The 17,156-nt window shown below is 45.1% G+C and overlaps 1 protein-coding gene across 1 annotated transcript in view; it reads left to right on the plus strand.

Moving 5' to 3' along the window:
- The window catches only part of VPS41 (VPS41 subunit of HOPS complex), a 180,497-nt gene that overhangs the window by 124,017 nt on the left and 39,324 nt on the right, over positions 1-17,156 (plus strand). Inside the window, exons 14-17 of the mRNA XM_056857621.1 lie at positions 2,863-2,919; positions 6,640-6,701; positions 8,001-8,082; positions 15,888-15,980. Coding sequence (XP_056713599.1) covers positions 2,863-2,919; positions 6,640-6,701; positions 8,001-8,082; positions 15,888-15,980 — 294 coding nt within the window. The remainder of the gene's footprint in view (positions 1-2,862; positions 2,920-6,639; positions 6,702-8,000; positions 8,083-15,887; positions 15,981-17,156) is intronic.

A 17,156-nucleotide genomic window follows, 5' to 3' on the forward strand; every position in this document is an offset into this window, starting at 1 on the left:
CTTTTAACATGTTATCACTTTTAAGTCTTAGCAGTATAAACAGTATAAAACCTTGTTTTATGTCCTCTTTCCCACTGCTTAAAGGAAGCTCAAATTTTATGCACAGGATTTTGTTCCTTTGTGGATTGCTGTAGAGCTTCTTGTTCAGGTGTTTTTGAAAACCAGTGTTGACACCGTAATTCTAAGCCTCTTTGCAAAATTGTGTTAAGGAAGTGCATAGTGAGACCACAGGATTGCACCCACTGTAACCACACCCAATCTCCATGCTTCTCCTAAATAGCATCTCCTAGTGGCTGTGGATACAGACTTCAGTTCTCACAACTTTGGAGGCAACACATTTGCCTCTGTGCATTTACTTTTCAGGTGTTCAAAGAAGACTTTTCAGGTGTTCAAACAGGCCTCCGATATGGGTCACTTTTCGTATCTAGGGTTCTAAGGTGACTTGCAAAGCCAAGGTTGCGTGTATCTAGCCCATAATACAGGCTTTGGTTTAGCTCCATCATGGGTCTCTGACGATACCTCGCCAATGGCGCTATGGGCAATTGCTTGTGCTATATTAAAAGGTAGGCATGTTAATTTAAAATAATTTTGAAAAGGCAGCTTAGTTCTACCACATCACATCAGTCTAGGGGTTTAAGAGGTTCCGATACAATAAGATTACTAAGAATCAAAATAAAGCATAACACTGAAAATCTTTAAAATAAATAAGGCTTTTATTTTCTAAAAACCATGTAAAGATCCGCTGCCACTCAGGCAGTGCCAAGCTAGGTGCACTTGGTATAAGGCAACTTTCTTACATTAAAGATTTTGCCCAACAAGTCTTACCTTAGACACCATAAGTGGTGAGGAATTAGGGTTGCCAGGTCCCTCCTGGTCATTGGTGGGTTTTTTTTTTTTTTTTTGGGAGGGGGAGGTTGCAAAATCCAGGATGGGAAACTCCTGGAGATTTGGGGATGGAGTCTGGGGAAGACAGGGACCTCAGTGGGGTACAATGCCATAGAGTCCACCCTCGAAAGCATCCATTTTCTCCAGGCGAACTGATCTCTGTAGTCTGGAGATGAGCTGTAATTCTAGGGGATCTCCCGGTCCCACCTGGAGGCTGGCATCCCTAGGAGGAATGCAGCTTTTAATAGTGACTAAGAAGACTTGGTTAAGTTGAATACAGAATGTTGTGTCAGAGAGTGGCAGAGACACATGAACACACGAAGCTGCCTTATATTGAATCAGACCCTTGGTTGATCAGGCCAGTATAGTCTACTCAGACCGGCAGCTGCTCTCCAGGGTCTCAGGTAGAGGGTCTTTCACATTACCTACTTGCCTAATCCTTTTAACTGGAGATGCCAGAGATTGAACCTGGGACCTTCTGCATGCCAAGCAGATGCTCTACCACTGAGACACCAGTCCCCCCTCTTTTTTTCCCCCCTCTTTTTTGCCCCCACCAGTTGTCAATCCTGATATCTACCCAAGTCCAGCATGGTCACAAATGCACCCTGTAAAGAGCCTGACACCAGCCAGCTTAATCAGGGGAGGCTGGCCCTTTAAGAGTCAAGCAGCCACTGACAGCAGGGCCTTTGACAGCTAGCTGTTGGGAAGTTCCACCCTGGTGGTGGGGAAGGGGAGTGACAGGACAGAAATTGCTCAGAAGGCCCTATTGGTCCCTCATGGGCCTGTCCACACCCCCATGGGGCTTCTGGGTATAGGGAGATGAATGGGTGTGCCCCAGGGCTGGTGGGGGCCTTCCAAAGGCGGGAGGGAAGAGGCTGGTGAGGATGGGCCAGCTTTTTCACCCAGCTCAGAAGGGAGTGGCGCTGGGGAGGAGGTCAGCTGGTAGGATTGGGGGGTGCTTAACCAGGTAATAGCTGGAGATCTCCCGCTATTACAACTGATCTCCAGCAGATAGAGTTCAGTTCACCTGGAGGAAATGGCTGCTTTGGCCATTGGACTCTATGGCATTTAAGTCCCTCTCCTCCCCAAACCCCGCCCTCCTCAGGCTCTGCCCCCAAAATCTCCAGGTATTTTCCAACCCGGAGCTGGCAACCCTAGCTTGACCCCCATCCCTCTCTGTCAAGGGAAGGCACTTCAGCTAAATTGGGCCCTGGTGTGCGGCAGCTGGGGTCTGGGATACTACCTGTTGTTATGGTCACTTTGGAGTGAGACGAGCACATACGTCTTTGCATAATGTGTTAAGAGTTTGGGGGCTTTTTAATCTGGAAGAGCCCCGGCTGTTTAATTTCCTCCAAATAATAGTTCAGTTTCAGTATACGTGAAGCACGGTCTCCATAGGGCTCTAAAGGGCTTCAGGTATGCTCTTCTGAAAGGCCTTTTTAAGATGCGACTATCAGGGAACGGCTTGCACGGTAACCAGCATTAAGCTTTCCCTTTTCGTTTTGGGTAGCAGCAGGCCAGTTCTGTTTCTACATGAATGAAACACATTGGCTGATGAGCTGCAAATTAAACGTAACGGAAAATGATCCTCTTGCGAGTGAGGAGTTCATGCTTTCTCTTTTTGTCCAACACTTAAGACATTAAGGTGCCATTTCCGACAGGTGTCTTTCCAGCCCGGTTCAGTGTCAACAAATTAACTCCTGCAATTGTACTTCGTAGGTTGCCCTCTTTCTGAAATTTGATCCTGATGTCCTAATGGGGAGTGAACCCAGATGGAAAGCAAAGTTGTTTATCTCTTGGTGAACAATTGCTTTTGTTTGAGTGTGAATTCAGAGCTGCCCATCTGACCGTGACATTAAGCATTGCGGTGCTTCCAAATATGAGGCACGAGAAACCAAAGGCACCTCCAAGGCTTTCTGTGCAAATGTTTTGAATTAGTTGGCCAGGATGTCATTTTTTTTTTATCATATTACACAGGAGGCGTTGATGGCAGCTGAGATCAGTCAGAAGACCATGAAAAAGCACAAGATGCAAGTAAGTCCAAGAACTTGATTCTGAAATGAAGACTCCTTGGCCCAGCTCTGACATAATGTGAAATTGTAGTCTAATTAAGATAACTATGGTTAAGAGCCAGTGCGGTGTAGTGGTTAAGAGTGGCAGACTCTGATCTGGAGAACCAAGTTCGATTCCCCACTCCTCCACATGAGCAGTGGACTCAAATCTGAAGAACCGAATGGATTTTCCACTCCACATGAGCGGTGGGCTCTAATCTGAAGAACTGAATTAGATTCCCCACTTCTCCACATGAGCGGTGGGCTCTAATCTGAAGAACCGAATTGGATTCTCCACTCCACATGAGCGGTGGACTCTAATCTGGATATCAGAATTCGATTCCCCACTGCTGTACACGAGCTGTGGACTCTAATCTGGAGAGCCAAATTTGATTCCCCACTCCTCCACATGAGCGGTGGACTCTAATCTGGAGAACCAGGTTTATATCCCAACCCCTCCACCTTCTGCATTTGACAGTATGAAAAAAGGGATGCATGTACACACACACTGTTGTGTTGGATGGCCACCGTGGTCCAGTGAACAGAGGCTTTGGTCTTCACCTGCTCAGCTGTGGATTTCTTGGGTGGATTTCTTGGGTACAAATCAGATTGTACCCCAGTTCATTATTGGTATATTTGAATGATAATGTAGCTAAAGGTGGTGCTTATGTGGAAAAATTGTTTTCCTACCTGGTTCCCAAAGAGGTAAATATAAATCCTCAGAAGAGCAATTTGCTGTCCTCCTGGGGGGGGCAAGCGGCAGTTCTCCGATGGGCAGCTCTACTAGTAGCAACGTGAGCCTCCTCATTTCTCTCCCCTTCTGTACATGCAGAGCTCTTTTGCTTGGCTGTTTCAGGCTGAGCAGAGCGAGAATGTATGTTACTGGTGCTCTGTTCTTCCTGTGGGAAAGAGGCCCTGCCCAGATGTCTCTTTTGCATGTTTCGGATTTCAGGGGTTGACCAGCAAACAGCTGCCCATACGTTCTTTATTCGCAAGGCTGCTAAAGAGATAATGTGAATATTAGTCTGCACATCTCTCTTTGCTGGCTTCCCTTTGTACAGCATAAAGTTTCCAGAGAGTTTTACCGAAGGAAGTACTGGCATAGCTTTGCTTTTACAAACAATTAAATGATGTTTCAAATGACATTCAGAGCAAAAAAATCTTCACTGCTTTTAACTGGCGGGGGAAGGGGTCCTTTCCACAAATACTCTGAATTTTACGGTGGTCATAGATCTTCATACAGAAAGGTGAGGCATTTTTGAGCAAAACCAACCCACGCAATTTTCTCCCCAAAGCATGTTAAAAGGTTGCCCATTGAAAAAAACAGTGAATGTTCCACAAAAAGAAAAGAATAGTGGTGTTTAGTTCAATGTAGTCGGGTGTGATTGAAGTTAAAAATGTGTGTGTGTGGGAGGGGGGTTCTAAGAGGAGGTAGAAGGATTACTGGAATTTGATGTTACAAAGAGTTCACAAAGGATGACTCTTCACCATGTAGACTAATCCTCTCTAATAATGCCCTGTCCACCTGCAGATCTGTCCTCCTCCACCCACATCACTTTACTGGATCAGATGGGAGAGGTACAATCAGTGAAGTGAGAAAGAGGGAATGGTAGCAGCCAGGGTTTGGGGAATCTGCTACCTGGTAGAAAACCTCCCCGAGTTCTGCTTCCCCCTAATCTTTGTAGAGGCTCTGGGGCAAGGATGGGCTACCTCTGAGTAGGTCTGACAGAGAGAGAGAAAAGAGGCAGCAGTTGTAAGATGAGAATAGATATGAACGTAAAGGAATAACACAAAGCAGCTACAACCCACCTTTATGGCTTCATTTCCATACATATCCCCACAAGCGGGCACATTTCTCACAGGTGACATATATTAAGAACAAGGACATAAGAAAAGCCATCCTGAATCAGGATGGACCAAGGCCCATCGAGTCCAGCAGTCTGTTCACACAGTGACCAACCAGGCGCCTCTAGGAAGCCCACAAACAAGACAACTGCAGCAGCATTATCCTGCCTGTGTTCCAAAGCACCTAATATAATAGGCATGCTCCTCTGGGACTAGAGAGAATAGGTATGCATCATGACTAGTACCCATTTTGACTAGTTGCCATGGATAGCCCTCTCCTCCATGAACATGTCCACTCCCCTCTTAATGTCTTCCAAGTTGGCAGCCATCCTGGTGCAGGGTGTACCACAATGTAACTATGCTTTGTGTGAAGAAATACATGCTTTTATCTGTTTTGAATCTGTCACCCACTAGCTTCAGCAGATGACCCCGCATTCTCGTATGAGAGAGGGAGAAAAGCTTCTCCCTGTCCACTCTCTCCATACCATGTGTAGGGATCTGGGACTTAGCAGCATCCACCCTCTTCTCCTCTGTGAACTGCAGGGGCCGTGCCAGGGAAGCCTCCTTGGCCTCAGACCATTCCAAGGGAGAGTCTGAATCAATCTCTCCCTCGGAGGCAGCCAGTGTCTCTCTGCTGTTTGGTTCACAGGGAGGTCTGCCCTCCTCATCGGCCTCCGCCCTTCTGCCTTTTGTAGGCCTGGCCATGGCCCCTCCTCCCCCAAAGCCACGCCTCCCGAGTTCTTAACAGGACCAGGTGGCACGTGCACGTCCAGGACACGCCCTGCCGCCGCTCAGCTGGGCTGCGGGGTGGGAATCACCTGCACGCTCTACTTGGCTGCGCCAGACCGATTCCCTGTGCTCCTGTCGGCGTTCGCCTGGGCCGACGTGTCGTTCCTCCATCCTCTCTCGGTTGGTGAGGCAGGTTGGTTTGCTCTCCCCGGACCTGACTCCTCCCTGCCTGTCTGTGGAGTTGTCTCGGGTCTTCCTGCCGTGACTGCCTAGAGGGGAAAGGAGCCTCTGTGGAAAGGGACTCTGGACGGTTCTCTCCCTCCCCCCTGTCCCTTTGGTGGGGTGACTTCCCCGTACCGCGGAGGGCGGCTCAAGTCCGAGCGGGGCCCAGCAGGGTCCGTCTCGGGACACCATGCATAGTTTTATAGACCTCTATCATGCCTCCCTTTAACCGCCTTCTTTCCAAGCTAAACAACCCTAAGTTTTTTAACCGCACCTCATAGCATATTGCATCATGCAACAACAGATTCTTCCTCAACAGTTTGCTTTATGAATGGTCCATGGTTCATTCTAAGCATGTTGCTGTCTTTGATGAGAAACCAAAGCTCCTCTTTGCAGGAGCTGGTATGATGGTTATTGTGTGTGTGTGTGTGTGTGTGTGTGTGTGTGTGTGTGTGTGTGTGTGTGTGTGTGTGTTTGTGTATGGTTACCCCAAGTGGCTTGCAGAAAGTCCACTGAATTTTGGTGGTATGGCAGCCATCAATGATGACGGTTTCAGGATAATAGCTCTAAATTTTTCTATTTGGTAGTGTATTCCTTAGTAGATTACATCATCTAAGAAAGCAGAGGATTTGTTTTCCACCAATGCTAAAATGGAGGGATTTTAAAATCTTTTCCTAGTGACCTTTCAGGGGAGTGTTTCGGTAAAGCACACACAATCCTGTGCCTCTAAATAGGAATTTGAAACTTGGGATACTCAACCTCGGTTGCTATTCAACCTAGCAAATTGCTTGAATATGAGTGCTGTTGGTAAGGCAGCGATAACAGCCAGATCCTTGACTGCTGCAGGAGGTTTTTAAATAGTGGACTGACTTCTCTCTCTTTACGCTTTTTTGTTTTCTCATTCCAGGACATAGGCTTAGCCTACATAGAACATCTACTGAAAATTGGAGAATATGATCTTGCGGCACGGTAACGTTTTAGCCTGTTTGTGTGCATGGGTGTGTACCCCTCTGACTGTGGGTGCTGTTTGTGTATGCAAGAGGCAAAATCAGGAGGAAGCCTTGGCCTCTGTGCCCTGTTGTTGGACCTCCAGAGGAACTGGTTGGTCACAGGGTGAGACAGGATGGTGGACTAGATGGACCACTGGTCTGATCCAGCAGGGCTCTTCTTGCGTTCTTATGGTGGCCACACACTACTTGTATTGATCTTACAAGCAAAGGCTATTACAGGTAGAGCATCTCTTATCCGGACATCCCACATCCAGACTGATCCAGAAAACATACCTTTTGAGCCGGCATGCAGGCAGGTCCATGCTGCCTGATTTCAGTGTTTCCTCTCACCTAAAAAAATAAAATACAGTGTACACTGCATTGTAGGTGGAGACCGAAAGCCTGCCATTGTTGATTAGTTTGTTGTTTGTTGTTGCTCTTCTTTAACAGCTGATACTGGTATTCTGCTGAGATAGTTACCCCTTTGCTTTCTGATGGTTCAATGTACACACAAGTATTAAAATATTGTTTAAAATTACGTTCAGGCTATGTAGATAAAGCGTATATAAAACATAAGTGCATTTAGGTCCCATCCCCAAGATATCTCATTATGTATATGCAAAAATTCCAAAATATTCCAATATACAGAAAGATCTGCAATACGGACCACTTCTGGTCCCAAGCAGTCCAGATAAGGGATACTCAGCCTGTACTTGTACTGGTATTTCAAGCAAATGTTATTAATATACTGTTGGCACAGTTGGCAGTGACTCAGGGCCACAACAACCCTCTTTTGAAGGTCGCTTTTTTCTTTTCCCCGTTGCGGCTCTGTTTTCACGGCAGGCTCATCTTCTGGGAGAATACCCTGTGAGTTCATGTAGCTCCACCTGTTAAGGCCAGCCAAGAGAGCCCACAAACAGATGGTTTGTGCCTTATACTGAATCAGACCATCAACGTCAGTATTGTCTTCTCAGACCGACAGCGGCTCTCCAGGGTCTCAGGCAGAGGTCTTTCACATCACCAACTTGCCTAGTCCCTTTAACTGGAGATGCTGGGGATTGAACCTGGGACCTTCTGCATGCCAAGCAGATGCTCTACCACTGAGCCACAGTCCTTCCTTCTGTTACCAGAAAATTTCATCTGGATCCAACCGTATGTCTTGAACAGTGTCCTCCGTCAGAATAAGCAGATGATCATGGTGTACGTTTGAAGGAAACTGCTTTAGCAGTAAGGGGAGTTCAATTCTCATTTCCTCTTTCTGTATGTTTTTTGAACTCAGAAAATGCCAGAAAATACTTGGGAAAAACACAGATCTCTGGGAATTTGAAGTGCACAGGTTTAAAGAAATTGGACAACTTAAGGTATGCTGCATCATATGTTTTCGGTACATCTGTCTGGATAGTCTGTTGCTTGGAGCCTATTAACTCTTGCTGGAGGTGGCTCATATTGGGGAGGAGTGGCGATTTGCATGTTTTTCCTTACCTGGCACATAAGGCTGTGTATAATATGGGCAGCGTGCATGTACAGCCCTGCCCTATGCAAAGGATTATTTACACTTTATTTATTTACTTATTTTATTTACGTCCTGACTTTCTCCCCAATGGGGACCCAAAGCGGCTTACATCATTCTCCTCTCCTCCATTTTATCCTCACAACAACCCTGTAAGGTAGGTTAGGCTGAGAAGGAAGGATTGCTAAAATCAAGCTTATATGTGTGTATTTGCATGCATCACTATTTATTTACTTAACCTATTTACCCCACCTTTATCCCTAATGGAGGGCACCCAATCCAAAAGCTGAAGATAATGGTATGCATGGCCATGTGAAGAAGAAAAAATGGGCAGTCTTTTTACAAAAACTGCACAAGAAGTCTCACCATTATTTCTGTATTTGCTTTGTGCATAGCCTGTCTTACTCCCTGAGATACAAAGCAGATTACACAGTGAGAAACATGGTATAGGGTCAGTATCTATATATCTAATAGCCACATGTGGGCACATCTGCTGATGCCTATATCTGCTGATTGAGTCCACATGGAGAGAAGAAAGATTTTTCTCCAAACTTGGGGGACTCTCCAAGTTTGCAGAAAAATCTGAAAACTGTAAAAAAAAAATGCTGTATCTGTGTTAAATGCTGTCAAGTCGTTTCCAACTCATGGTGACCCTATGTCCTCCAAAACGTCCTATCCTTAACAGCTTTGCTCAGGTCTTGCAAACTACCCACTTCTCTGGCAGCAGTTGTTTCAAGGTGGGAGTCAACTGGGCAGTCTCCTGGCTGGCTTTCTACTTAATGCATATTGCTGGAACAGAATGTAACATGAACAATGCCACGAACTGCCTAGAATGTCACAGACATTACTACAGCCTAGGGCTGCTATGAGCATCTTGGTGCAGAGTGGTAATCTGCAGTACTGCAGTCAAAAGCTCTGCTCACAACCTGAGTTCAATCCCAACGGGAGTCGGTTTCAGGTAGCCGGCTCAAGGTTGACTCCGCCTTCCATCTTTCCAAGGTCGGTAAAATGAGTATCCAGCTTGCTGGGGATAAAGTGTAGACAACTGGGGAAGGCAATGGCAAACCATCAGTAACCATAGTCTGCCTAGTAAACATCGGGATGTGACGTCGCCCCATGGGTCAGTAATGACCCGGTGCTTCCACAGGGGACTACCTTTACCTTATAGGGTTGCTAAGCAAAAATCAAGCACAGATACCTTTAGACAAGCTGGATAAAGATAATGGTATCAAGCTCAAAATGGTATGCAAAAGTGATATATTATTTACAAGCGCAGTTGTTACACAGAATTACAAAGAATATGTAGCATAAAGAACAAATAATTTTCAAAGGTAAGTACAATGACTTGTAAAATACTTTAAAAGGTAAGTACAATGACTTAATTTTTTTCTTTACAGAACGAAATAATGGAGCTTGAGAACGACGTAGGCACACCTCTGCTGGCACAGCTGTATTCTGACACAGCTTTATTCTGGCAGCCATCCTTGTGCATGGAAGAATAAGACTTTGAATATACGAATATTGTTAATAATAAGACTTCTGTGAAAAAGCAACATTTTAAGGCCACCGGCTGATGAAGCTGTCTTTGGATGGCGAAAGCGTTTAAAGCATCCAGAAAACGCTCCAGCAGAGGCATGCCTACATCGTTCTCAAGCTCCATTATTTCGTTCTGTAAAGAAAAAAATTAAGTCATTGTACTTAACTTTGAAAGTATTTTACAAGTCATTGTACTTACCTTTGAAAATTATTTGCTTTCTTTGAGTAGCTTTATGCTACATATTCTTTGTAATTCTGTATAACATCTGCACTTGTAAATAATATATCACTTTTGCATACCATTTTGAGCTTGATACCATTATCTTTAACCAACCACCAGGTGGGGCCTGGAGATCTGGAAAGAGAACTCATTTCCAGGCAACAAAAATCAGTTCCCCTGGAGGAAATGGCTGCTTTGAAGGGAGGACTCTGGTATTATACTCCGAGGTCCCACCCCTCCCTAAACTCTTCCCTCCCCAGGCTCCACCCCCAAAATCTCCAGGAATTTCCAAACCCAGAGTCGGCAACTCTGCTACAGCCCAATTGGCAAGAAGTCCGAAATTTAGCACAGACCACTATTCTGTCCCTTGGATGAGTTTGTGCGTTTTACGAGCGACACACGTTTATTTGAGCCAGCGTGGTATAGTGGTTAAGAGCGGTGGTTTGGAGTGGTCTGATCTGGAGAACCGGGTTTGATTCCCCACTCCTCCACATGAGCAGCGGAGGCTAATCTGGTGAACTGGATCTGTTTCCCCCTCTCCTACACACGAAGCCAGCTGGGTGACCTTGGGCAAGTCACACTCTCTGAGCCTCACCTACCTCACAGGGGTGTCTGTTGTGGGGAGGGGAAGGGAAGGTGATTGTAAGCCGGTTTGATTCTTCCTGAAGCAGTAGAGAAAGTTGGCATATAAAAACCAACTCCTCTTCCTCCTCCTCTTCTTTTCCAGTGACTCTTGACTTCTCATAATGTTACCAAAGTATGATAGCCTCAATGTAGTTATTTTACTTCTTCAGAAGTGACTTCTTCCCAAACCCAGTAGAATCATAAGCAGTGCTGAATATGCTTGTCCTGTTAGTGACACTCTAGGAATGTCTCCCTACCTTTTCCCCATAGCAGACAGTATAATTTTTGCAGCACTCTACAGAAACAGAGTTGGGGGTATAGATTATGAGCAGCAATGAGCAGCAATGGGAGGGGCTAAAATGGAAGTCAGGAGGTGGGAATTGTGGGTTTCATTAAAGGACATCATGTAAAAACCAACTCTTCTTCTTCTTTGAAGTGTTTATGCCTCCGTGTTGGAACGCCTCGGCTTAAAAGAACGGAATGTGTTTGTGTGTGTGTGGGGGGGGGGTGTCTCTTTGTGACTTGCTGCTTATAGCCCATTCTTTGGCTCCTTAGCAAGAGCCCCAAGGAGTAATTAAGTCCCAGCATATCTCCCCCTTGCGCACTGCCAAGGACTGGGGAGAAAGGAAAGAATCCAGCCTCGTCCTGTGTTTCCACTGGCACTGCAGACTGAGGACCCTGACAGGGCCCTGTAGTTAGCAAGCTTTTAAGTTAATAAATTGCCCACGGCGTACGGTGAAAAAACACTGTCACTTCCCGAGCAGCAGGAAACTTCGAAACACCTGCCCTTTGCTAACATATACACATTTTCTCTCCGAGTTTTTATGTCTTCCTATTCAAACCCAATGAGCCAAAAGGGGCATATTATTAAGATGTCGCAGCGGGTGGTCCCCCGCCGCCATTAAATTCCGTTCAGGAGTGAGAAGGTGTTGTATAACAGCTTTTCTCATCATGTCGGTCTTCTTATAGAATTAAAGGCAGAGGCAGGGAGAACAACAATATTTACGAAAGGGGAGCGGTTAGTGGTTCGCCGTGCACTTTGCCAGATTGGAAGATAACCCCTCCGGTTTGTCAGCCTCCATTTCACTCCAATAAGGGCTCTCGAAATGTGTGTAGGTAAAAATTGTGATGTGCTATTTTCACCCCCGCCACTCCCTTCTGGATTTATTTCCTCTTTAGAGGCGAGCGTCTCGAGAAGATGCCTCCACTTATGCCATCCAGCAGACTGTAAAATTTCAAAAAAAATATTTGCAGGGTTCCCCCCCCCCCCAAAAAAAAGCCTGTTTCGTTTAAATTACTGCCTTTCTAAACCGTTGGTTGTTTTCACCTTTCTGAAAGCACGTCAGTGAGAAGCAAGCAAAAAGGCGCTTTCTGAGATGTTTCACTCGCACCTGCTGCGAGGCTAACGTTGGCTCTCTCTCATTCCTTTTGTGCTGTTTCCAAGTCCGTCTTGGGCTACTGCAATTCTACCTTGATTTGGAAATGGTCGATGCAACTAGGAAATGTTAATGTCCTTAAAACGCGTCAAGTATACTGCTGTAAAAGGATGCTCAGTTTTGTCCTTTGTAACGTGTGCCAGCGTGCAAATTTGTAGGCCGGCCTTGGGGTACTTTTTTTTTAATTTAGGGTTGCCAGGTCCCTCTTCACCACCGGCGGGAGGTTTTTGGGGCAGACCCTGAAGAGGGCGGATATGTGTGAGTGTTTCAATCAAATCTGACAGAAATTAATTTGAGGCTAACATTTTCCTCTGAGAGGTTTCCCTTGTCTGTGCCTGAAAAAAAATTAGCCCTTCTTGCTGCTATCTCTGGAAGAGACTCCTAAATTTAAGGCACTGCTTTTTTTCTTTTTTTCCTTATTGAATAGTGATTAGGGTTGCCAGGTCTCTCTTCGCCACTGGTGGGAGGTTTTTGGGGTGGAGCCTGAGGAGGGCGTGGTTTGAGGAGGGGAGGGACTTCAATGCCATGGAATCCAATTGCCAAAGCAGCCATTTTCTCCAGGGGAACTGATCTCTATCAGCTGGAGATCAGTTGTAATAGCAGGGGATCTCTAGCTAGTACCTGGAGGTTGGCAACTCTGTTTTTATTACTTGTATCACTTAAAATATGCTTGGGATAGAGTTGCATCTAGTTGTTGGCACTTTCCATGCTGTTTTGGGAATCCATTCTTTGTTGGAATGTAGTCAACTCGTTCTTGGACAACGGCAGGTGTGGTTTGATTTCTAGGTCCTATTTTTATTGCTGGCAAAACGCATGCATGCAAATGTGCATGCCAAGGTACAGAGCTCAGGACTCAGGTGTTCCCCCTATTATATTTCAAGGGGAATACAAACAAAGATAAAGAATGGAAAAAATAAAATACATAGAAAAATAGGAAACAATACCATACGAAACAATACCATACAATACAAACATAAACAAAAAAAGAAAAAGAAACAGGTTCTGGGTGATCATATAAAAATATGATAACATTACAGTAATTTTCCTTAATTATAAACTATTCTAGCTTCTTAATAATAGGTGCTCTTAACTTTTGCTTGCTCATTCATTCTTTATAATGTTGATACTTATGCAATTACATAATAAAGCTTACCTTCACTAAATATTCCATTGGTTTTAACATTAGTGCTAACTTATTTTTTTAAATTAATTTCTATTGTTTACTACTCTAATCTAAAATTATATCCAACCATATTCAGTTTTGTTTATACAACAGTGGGTGTCCCCCTACTGTTCTGTTCCCAGATCGAATCTTTTCCCTAAAGGAGGAACCACTAAACTTCTCAGAACTTGAGCCAGACCAATCCCTGTGTGCCTCAACAGCCAGGCCCATCCAAGACAAAGGCCTCCCTTTCCAGCATGGTGTAGTGGTTAGCATGGTGAGCCAGCATGGTGTAGTGGTTAAGAGCTGTGGTTTGGAGCGGTGGACTCTGATCTGGAGAACAGGGTTCAATTCCCCGTTCCTCCACATGAGCTAATCTGGTGAACCAGGTTGGTTTCCCCACTCCTGAACATGAAGCCAGCTGGGTGACCTTGGGCTAGTCATACTCTCTCAGCCCCACCTACCTCACAGGGTGTCTATTGTGGGAAGGGAAGGTGATTGTAAGCCGGTTTGATTCTGCCTTAAGTGGTAGAGAAAGACGGCATATAAAAGCCAACTCTTCTTCTTCCTCTTCCTCCTCCTCCAGTGGCCAAAGAGCTGCACTATGTGTGTGTGTGTGTGTGTGCGTTAAGTGCCACCACGTCACTTCCAACGTATGGGGACCCCATGAATTAATGACCTCCAAAATGTTCTATCGTTAACCACCTTGCTTAGACGGGGCAACATTCCTTTTCTGACATTGGTTGTTTTAACAATGGAGAAAGGCACAAACTTGCTATGACGCACCCCCCCTTTCAACCAGTTCAATATCCCACTCTCTCAGCCCGCCTGTATATGCTGAGGGGAAAGCGTTGGCCTGAGTATATTTGTGAGGAGATTATTTTCCTTCTCCTCCAGTCCCACACCATTATTTACCTCAGAGAGAAATAGGACACGAGAGGCTTTTTAACTTAGACAAAACAGGGAAGTTTATTAAACAGAACTCACAGAGATTGATTTTCAAGGAAAAGGCAGAAATTGGAGGGAAAACTCAAAGTCAGGTTTATCTACATAAGATTACTTCAGAGATATGGCTTAGATGTTTTCTTCACTCAAGTTCCTTCCGTTCTTAGTTTCAAGCTTAGTTCTATCCCTCAGAACTGTTATTCAGATTCAGACTCTCAGACTCTGTCCCCAGCCTAGCTCACAGGAGCGAAGGAAGTTTGAGTTTCTCTCTCTCCTCAGAGAACTCACAGAAGTTTGGGGAAATATCCAAAATCCCTCTTCCAGTTCTCTCTCTGATTACCCCACACCAGTGGCTGTAATCCTCGACACCTCCCTGCTACCGGAATAGCTCTACCTCAGAGACTAATTCCCCTTTGTGACCTGAGAAGGGGCCCTCTCTAACCCAATTCTCACTCCTGTCACTCCCACAGGTCGTGTGTTTCAATAGCTTTGGCTTTAACAGAACCCCTCAGGTTCACAGAGTACAGTCTGGCTTCCGTTCAGTCTCGCTACCAAGCTTCCAATCTAGCACAGCCTCCTCTCAGGCTGGGTCCCAACGCTTCGACTACTTTCACAGCCTTCTACCCAGGCTGGGTCCCAAGCTTCGAATCCTTTCTGTCTCTCTGAGCTCAGAGTGTCAGCTCTCTGGCTCTGCCCACTCTTGATCTGTCAGCTATTGCTGCAGATTAACTCCTTTTCCGTCACACTTGCCTTGTATATATAGTAAAACACAGCTTGGACTAGAAAGATTCATTCCAGGTGGGCTGCCATGCGAGTCTGTAGCAGCAGAATAAAACGGGAGTCCAGGGACACCTTAAAAACGAACCAAAATATATTCCAGTAAATGTGTTCCTGAGTTAGAAGTGACTTCAGCAGATGGAGGGGATGGGAAGGAAGGAAGAAATTGTGTTCTTGTATGTTCTTCATGACAGCCAGGAATCTGGGATTTTTCCAGGTAGATGAGCTGCATACCATGAGACCCAGTAAGCAAGACACAAACCCTGTTGACATGTGAACAGCAAACATGTGTGCATCCTGCATGTCTACACCCATATCTGTTTGTAAGAAAGAACCAACATGGGTTCACTTTATCAATGAAACTGAGGAACAGAACCTGGATTTAAATTTAAGAATGAATAACGCTTGGCTTCCTGTCCTGAAAACCTCCAGACTAACAAAGACTACAGTCCACAATAGCCATGCAGATTAGCCTTGGATTCCACGTGTTAACAGATCACTTCAGGATACAATGATTCCACATTAACACACCACACCCTCATTAGCACATTATCTTGATACTTACAGGACAATGATTTGCACATTACCTTTAAAACTTTGCAGGACAATGACTCAGCTCAAACCCAACCCCCCTTCTGACTATATATTACTCTTCCTACACACTTGACACTGAGAGACACTGTCCTTCAGTGTTACTCCTCTGAAGATGCCTGCCACAGCTGCGGGCGAAACGTCAGGAAAGAAAATACCAAGACCACGGTTACACAGCCCGGATAACCTACAAGAACCAAATAATACGTTGTTTCAGAATTTCCCCTTCTAACGTTTTTCATGACATCTGTTGAGGGAATGGTTGGAACAGAAATTTACTGATTTTTTCTTTTTTCCTTGATAGTTTTGGCGTTGCCAAAAGGTATCCTCTCTGAAATGGAATCTTGTTTTTCTTCCTCCCGTAGGCAATTAGCCGCTACTTGCCAAGACACGATTCCATCTTGAAGCCTTTCATTTATGAAATGGTCTTACATGAATTCCTGGAGAGCAACTATGAGGTACTGTTCTCTGTCAGATGGCAGTTGACATGGGGCAGCGGTCAGAACTAAAGAGAGCCGTTGTGGTGGTGTGTGGGTTCGACCCAGGCTGTGATTTGTGGGTTTTCATTGTTCACACATGAGCACGCATGAAGCTGCCTTATACTGAATCAGACCCTCGTTCCATTAAGATCAGTCTTTTCTACTCTGACTGGCAGTGGCTCTCCAGAGTCTCAAGCAGAGGACTTTCACATCATCCCTAGAGATGCCAGGGACTGAACCCAGGGGCCTTGGTGCATTGGCTTGTATTGGGAAAGGCAGTCCCATAGATATGTGGGTCTCCAGGCCATGAAGGGCCTTAAAGGTAACAACCAGCACCTTGAATTGTGCCTGGAAACAAACAGGTAACCATCCAAGCTGTTGAAGCACCGGTGTTATAAGATTCTACTTGGGGAAATCGGTCAGAAATCCAGTGGCTGTATTCTGTGCCAGCTGAAATTTCCCAAATGGTTTTTGGGAACAGCTCCAAGTATGGCCTCCCCTTGTTCCTAGCATCCGGCGTGTCTAAACCTGAAAGTTTTAATTAGGTGTCATGGCTGATGGACTTAAAAGTTCATGGTGCGAATATAATTCATGCTTAGCCTTAGTGATGTGGTCAGTTTCAAATTAAACTTGATGAATATATTTTAGCAAGCTTTTCAGCTGTAAGTTTGAATGGCAAATGAGTGTTTTTTAAAGTACCTGTTCTACACAATGACAAATACATGAATAGTATGTGCCATAGCACAGCAGTCCTCCAGGTTTTGTACAAGTAGATTTCATCCATGACAAGGGCAACCAAAAGGGGATGTAAAATGAGCAAATGAAAGCACATAATCAACAGCCCATGCTTAAGTGGTCTGACAGTATATTGTGCCTGTCATCAAAGAATTGTAATAAGAGGAATGTTACTTTCTTCTTCTTTTCAGTTATAAAAAGTGGTGACTTAGTTCCAGTTCGCCATCTATAATAGCAGCAGTAACTTATCTCGCTTCTATCCTTCTCACACATAGGACTTTATATCCAAGAGGTGTGAAATGCCTCTTAAGCTCCTCAGAATGCATAAAGAAAAGTCATTCCTGCTTCGTAAATCCCATTGGGTGAAAGCAGTCACTGGTTTCCCAAGGGGTTCCCAACCACGAGGTATATCCAGCCATG

This window comes from Euleptes europaea, chromosome 11 (assembly GCF_029931775.1).
Source record: "Euleptes europaea isolate rEulEur1 chromosome 11, rEulEur1.hap1, whole genome shotgun sequence".
Classification (NCBI taxonomy): domain Eukaryota; kingdom Metazoa; phylum Chordata; class Lepidosauria; order Squamata; family Sphaerodactylidae; genus Euleptes; species Euleptes europaea.